Genomic DNA, 6,704 nt, shown 5'->3' with positions numbered 1-6,704 from the left:
CTATATTCTCACTTTCAATGGCCACAAAGTATTCCATCCTGTGGCAGTATGACAATTTATTTAACTTGAATTTTTAAAAAAGATTTTATTTATTTATTTTTAGAGAAAGGGAGGGAAGGAGAAAGAGAGGAAGATAAATATCAATGTGTGGTTGCCTCTTACATGGCCCTTACTGGGAACCTGGCCTGCAACCCAGGCATGTGCCCTGACTGGGAATTGAAGCCATGACCCATTGCTTCACAGGCCCACGCTCCACTGAGCTACACCAGGGAAGGCTAACTTGAACTTTTTAAATGAGGTCCTTAACTGTCTTCCTGGCCCTCCTCCAAGCATGTATATTCAGAAAACCTTCTCTGCTTGATTTTGTAAAATCAGAAGAACTGGTCAGAATAAAACAATGACCCAATATTTATTTCAAAGATCAATTTTAGCAATGAGAGAGGTAAAGAAGAATGAAATGGAAATAATGATGAAAGGAATATTTTGCAATTATAACTATTTTAAGGTAATTTCTTGCAAATGAGACTTGATCTTTTTATTCTTTTAAACTCTGAAAGTGTCTGAAAAACTTAAAATCAAATCATGTTACACCTGTTTAGGGTGAAGTATCAAAGTTCTCCACCTCAGTGTTTGTGGACCTATCATAAATGTACTGAGGAGCCACCACTTCCTAGAAAGTTATTTATTGGAACAGCCAATCAAGGAGAGACTCCACTGATCTGGACCTCTGTTGATAAAGGAGTCAGAAGTCAGGTGTGGCAGAGGGACACTAACAGTGTGCAGGAATGAGGACCGTGGTATATGAGAAGGCCATGGCTGTGCCAAACCTACTCAGAAGGGCTGCGTTGAAGTTTTGGGAATAAAGAAGAGGACACGGTAGTCACTGGGGATAAGTGGCTAAGATTAGGAAAGAGGCCAGAGTCTGGCTGGCTCAAAGGCAAGGAGAAACTCGAGCTGTGGTTTGCAGGGAGAGGTGGATGTGGATGTCCATCTAGGTGTTCCAGAGGACGATGACCGTGATGACAAAGGTGGCCATGAAGAGCAGGTAGAGGCGAAACAGCAGGGTGTCCATCATGTGGCTGAACTGCACCCATAGGCTGACTAAGTGCTGCTGTTGAGCTTTGTCTTCCTGCTGGCCCCTTGCTGACACAGGGGACCCGTTTAACTCTGCCTCTTGGGGACTCGGCAACTTCCCCACAAACTCCACAGGCTCCTTCAGACCTCCAGAGAAAAACAGACCCAGCTATAGGCTGCAAAGATCACCTGTGAGGGAGGGGGACAGGGAAGGAGGCAGGAGCAGAGAAGTGGAGGTGTTGCAAGAGGGAGTGTGGGCAGTGCTGACTTCCTTACCAGGCAGGTGGGCGGGGGTGAGGCCCAGGTCCTTGTTTCCCTTCTGGGGAGCAGTGGGACAGCATTTCATTGGGCTGGTGCAGTGCAGAAGCAGGGAATGGAGCCACGGGGGTATGGGTGGGGGCTTGGTGGTGGCCAGGTTCAGCATGTAGGTGATGAAGATGGTCTCCAGCAGGCTGAGCACCATCAGGGACAGACAGAGAGCAAAGTAGACACCTGAGGGCAAAGTGAACTATAAATAAACCAGGGCAAATCATTTCTATACTTTCTTCAGCCTCTTTCCCCAAATTAAATCTTTCTACAGAAACCCTTTCCTCCTTAAGTGGAGAGCCAGCTGGTTCTCCAGGTTCCCTTCCCTATGCTCTGCTGCCTTAGCTTCCCTGGAAAGTGGGAGGGGCCGTACTGATGAGGGGGCTGCCGCTGGCAGGGAGTAAGTCATTCATCATAAGCAGGAAGACGTTGTAGCCCAGCAGAAGGGTTATCTTGAATGGGGCGCGGTTTCCACTTTCTGCTGGCAAGTAGAAGCTGAGGGCGTCGATGGCAACCAGAAAGCTACTGGGCACCAGAAGGTTTATGACATAGAGTCTGGGTCTGCGCCTGATGGCCACCTGGTGGGAAGGAGAGATTGTGGAGAATGTGGCAATTAACTGATGCAGGAGCTCAATTGCGTGTTTATTTGTCTAATCTTTGCTGATGTGTTGTTTGGCTCTCTATGGGGTGATCTCTTTAAGTAACTTGTGCTCCTCTGCAGAAGTGCCCCCAATTTGCTTTCTAATTTTGTGTGTGTGTCCAACCTGCTAGGAATACAACTGTAGATGTTTATCAGCAAGTAGGGCTCTTGGCACTATCAGATGGTGACTACTCCATTCTGGTAGGAGCATAGCTGCTCCTCCTCTGTGCAAGGCAGAGGTCCTGGGCATCCTCCTTTAGGGCCACTAGGGTACAGGGTGGAGTGGGGAGCAGCTGCTAACCCCCTAAAGCTTCTTTTAGTTTTTCCTTTTTATTGAATTTATTGGGGTGACACTGGTTAACAAAGTTATACGGGTTTCAGGTTCATAATTCTGCAACCCATCATCTATACACTTATTGTGTGTCTACCACCTCTAAAGTTTCTTTCTGTATCTCAAAGAGCCTTAGATCAAGAGGAAGACCACAGAACAATTGGGACCAGAAGTCAAAGAGCAACCCCTGGACTCACGTAGAAGATGATCCGGTCATATACACTGTTGCCCACCAACAGCCTCGGGGTGGCCTTGTTGATGCCCAGGAACTCCCACTCTCCCTGGGTCTGAAGGATGTCACGAGACGTGTCTGCTATCTCCCACACTTCCTTGTTCATGCCCAGAAGCATGTTGTCCACTGCAAGGGAGGCCAGGGCAGCTCAGTGCCTTCTGCCCACAGAAGTTGATTCCTCCCCCACTGAGTTTCTTCAACAAATTTTCCTCTTTGTCCTTTTAATGCAGGGCATGGAGCTTCTCAGAAGGGGGTTACAGGACCAGCAATCCGTATGTGTGTGGCCTGCAGCCCTGATTTTGTTGTTGTTGTTGTTGGTTGTTGAAAACAAGGGTGAGTCAAAGGTTTTATGGGAATTTTGGATATGACTCAAAACGTAAATCATTCCCATTTTCCTTCTCATTTCCCCAGTTGTCTGATGCTGTTTTAGTGGAATCAATCTTGAACAGTTCCACATTTTTATAATTACATGCATGCTCATTATAGTGATTGATTTATTCAAATCTGCCACATGATATCTAGTGGCATTCATTTACACTGATTTACTGGTTTAAGAGTGTTAGCTATTAAAGTTAAAAGGGATGAGCTAAAAATTATAGAGGTGCAGTAGCTCAGGGTCAGATATAGGGCAAGGGCCATCCAAGATCTAAAGCAGTAGGTTTTTTTTTTAAACTTCATTGAGGAATTAAAGCAGTAATTCTTAACTCTGCACATTAGCAAAACTTAGGGAGATATATAAAAATAACAGTAACTGAGCCACCACCTGGAATGATTAAATTAGAATCTCTGGGGTGATGCAGTTATTGGTATTTTTAAAAAGCTTTAGTGGACAGCCACAGTTGAGAAATGCTGATCCAAAGCTTTCCCTGTAATACTGATACCACTTAAATATCTTCCCCTGGATCCTAAATAGCTGCCGGAACGAGTCTCACTCACCTGTGTAGAGGAAGGAAGTGAAGGTGAAAGTGCAGTTCTGTTGGTCAAAAGGGAAGTAGAAGATGTCCAGGTTACAGATGCTGGTCACCCGCACCGGCCTATCGTACCTTATTCGACCTTCACTGCTGACATATGCGGAGAGACCTGAAGGTGCCCGATCCACATCCATGCTGCTTGTGAGAGAGAGGGAGAGGTGGGTGCTGTGGGTGCCTTCATCAGCTTTTGTCTCCCTTTCTCCCCAGGTCTTCCCCACCTGTGCTCTCCTTTTGGGTTATTCCCCTAACGTCACTCTATCTTGTCTCATCTACCCCTCATAGTGCTTTGTGGGAGTCAGTTAATTAAAACCGTGTCCCCGTCTGAATCTTTTAGTGTCCCTGTGCCCTATACTTGACCCTACACTGTTCTTTGCAGGTGGGCTCCATGCTGGCTTTCCCCAGCCCAGATACGCACGCTTCCACAATGAAGATATCTGGGATCCACAGGTTTTCTGCTGATACAGTAAGTTTCTGGATGCCAACACACTCTTCTGGGTTCCAATTGATGAAAGGATTGTCCCATACCTACAGGGAGGGAAGTGGGAAACCGAGGCAAGGGATGATGGAGCTTGTCCAGTCAACCTCTCCCGACTCTCCCGTTTCTTTTTTAAACTCTGATCCACCAACTCCACTCATGTCCCTAATGACTGCAGCCTACCTCCTTCTCTTTATCCAGCCATGTGTCATTGACAAAGTATCAACTAATAGCCTTTGATTCAGGCAGATCTTAAATATAGCCTAATACCACTTAGGCCCAGGAATGCATCAATAGATTGGCTTGCAACCACTTGGCCATTTTCTTGGGTCACCATTTCTACCTTCCTAAGCTGCTCAGGGAGATTTGTGTCCCCACAGTTCTAAATGGAGTTATTTGGTCTCAGAAAGATTTATACATTGAGTAGAGGCTCAGACTAGAAAACCTTTACATTATTTTTCAAATAAAACCTATAAGTAGAAGTGGGAAGGGGACAGTTGAATCTGCCTTACCAAATTAATCCACAGGAAGGATGTCAGAAGCTGGAGCTGTGCATCCTGGTGAAGAAATTCCCATGCAGGATCATTAGTGCCTAAAGACATGGCCCATCCCCACCTCACATTCTTACTGATATTTACTGATCTATTGAGCCAGGCATAGTTGTAAATGTTGGACTGTCTTTTCCTTGCTTGTCTCCTCTTGTTTTTAGGTACAATTCAGGTTTTAATTGACAGACAGACCACTTCCTTCTAGAGCATCCAGAAAGAAAAGGAGTCAAGGAGAAATCCTTCCTAAAAATATATATCACTGCAGCCTTCTTCTTGATGTCTTCCCATCGCTAAGAAACCCCTCTATGTATAGGAAATCCATTCAGAGTACCTATTGTTCACCACTGGACCAGTACAATGTTGGGTCAACAGGGCAGAGGATCCTTGTTCCCTGTTAGAAGACATGGAGCCCTGGCTTGTGTGACTCAGTTGGTTGGAGCATTGTTCCACAAACAGAAAGGTTACCAGTTCGATTCCTGGTCAGGGCACATGCCTGGGTTGTGCGTTTGTTCCCCCATCGGGGTGTGTATGAGAAGCAACTGATTGATATTTCTCTCTCACATTGATGTTTCTCTCCCTCTTTTTCACCCTCCTTTCCTCTCTCTTTAAAAATAAATAATTTTTTAAAAAGAAGCTATGGAAGGTGAGGACCAGGTCTCACCACTTCCAGGATGGCAGACAGGGTGAAGGAGATGTTGACTTGAGTGGGGTTGCTATAGTTGATGACTGGGCGAAAGGTCTTTCTGTCAAATGCTGCTTGGAAGGCAGCAGGATCCACCCCAAGCTGGTCAAAGCCTGAGCAATTGATGGTGAAAGTGTCACCTCTTCCTGTAGAGAGAGAACAGACTCTGTGAGAGAGGGTCTGTTTCCAGGGGACATACTGGAAGGAACAGGTGAATCCTTCCTGTGCCCAAACTCCCCAAGGCCAAACAAACCCCTTCCTGCCAGGGCCAGAGAGGATGAGCTGGTCTGGTAGGCAAATGGTGGAAGTCAAGTGGTGAACTGAGTCACCGCTCTATCCTCACTCCCATTGTCTCATCCTCATGCAAAACCTGCCCAAATCTATAGGCAAATCAGCCTTGGTGCAGTGGCAGCCACTTCAAGGAGTGTTCTAGTGTACCTATCACAAGCTTCTTGGGTCCACCTAGTATTGCAGCTGAGCACTGCCCTAAAACCAGTAGTTTAGGCTGTTCTTAGGTATTCTGTTCTTAGGCTGTTCTCTTCTGTACTTTTTCCTCAGGGACATCTGCAGGAACTGACTTATCAAAAAGATAAGAGAAGTAAACAACCACATTAATTAGGTAGATACGGGAAATGTGTAGCAGATACTCTGAATGGATGTTTACCTTGGTGCTATGCATTTTTATTTTGCTCATCTCAGGCATCTTGGAGTTTATTTCCAGCATTGGGATCACTAGGTGATACCATGGAGCACTTACCATGCGCCAACCACACAGCGTGTTTCATGCGATATTGTCTTTTGGTCATGGCAAGGGAGCCGCCTGGGCGGTACCTGAGCAGAATCTTTGCCCCATTTTCATCTTTACGTGATCTTTTTCTCTGCCTGCTCCTCTTCATCTCCATTATATTTAAGGTATGTACCCTGACTGGGAACAAATATTCCCTCGTGGGAGCAAAATATCCACTTCCTTCTTCCTCAGCTGTCTCCTTACCCTCTGTCACTGTTTTGCTTACTCCTTCAGGGCATGTTTAAAATTAGTGGCCCCTCTTTCAAAGATATTGTATCAAAGGAAAAAGAGATAGGGAGGGTGGGATGACAGGTGGTGGAAGGGACACTGGAAGTCTATGAAAAGGTGGAGTTGGAGAGGTGGTGAAATGGGGCAGTTGGGTAGATACCTGTCAGGTAGGGACAGAGGAAGGCTGTGTGTCCTGATCGGTGGAACACCCTTCTATCTGTCACCAAAAGGAAATCAAGACACAGATATCATGGAAGAAATATTTAACAAGTTAATTCTGAAAGTCCTCCAGGTGCTCGAGGGAAATTTCTAGTTGTTCTTCAGAACCATACTCTAGTCTTCCCTGTTCTGGCCCCATCTTACCTTGAAGCAAAAGGCTGACAGTGAGGCAGAGGAGGAGTCCGCCTCCAGTGGGCCACCCCCCTTCCAT

At 46.1% G+C, this 6,704-nt stretch overlaps 1 protein-coding gene across 1 annotated transcript; it reads right to left on the bottom strand.

Annotated features, from left to right (window-relative positions):
* Positions 1-991: 991 nt before the first annotated feature.
* Positions 992-6,704, bottom strand: LOC123827305 (5-hydroxytryptamine receptor 3C-like). Its single transcript, XM_045851826.1, has 9 exons — positions 6,638-6,704; positions 5,239-5,405; positions 4,542-4,586; positions 3,970-4,079; positions 3,520-3,689; positions 2,549-2,709; positions 1,754-1,958; positions 1,351-1,566; positions 992-1,221 (listed from the first exon to the last, which is right to left on the bottom strand). Exons 1-9 carry the CDS (start codon positions 6,702-6,704, stop codon positions 992-994), a joined length of 1,371 nt encoding a protein of 456 aa, XP_045707782.1.

Source organism: Phyllostomus hastatus, unplaced genomic scaffold, assembly GCF_019186645.2.
Source record: "Phyllostomus hastatus isolate PE091 unplaced genomic scaffold, TTU_PhHast_1.1 phas_contig_86, whole genome shotgun sequence".
In the NCBI taxonomy this organism is placed as follows: Eukaryota; Metazoa; Chordata; class Mammalia; order Chiroptera; family Phyllostomidae; genus Phyllostomus; species Phyllostomus hastatus.
The sequence above is the reverse complement of the archived record's forward strand: the minus strand, read 5'-3'. Positions and strand labels throughout refer to the sequence as shown.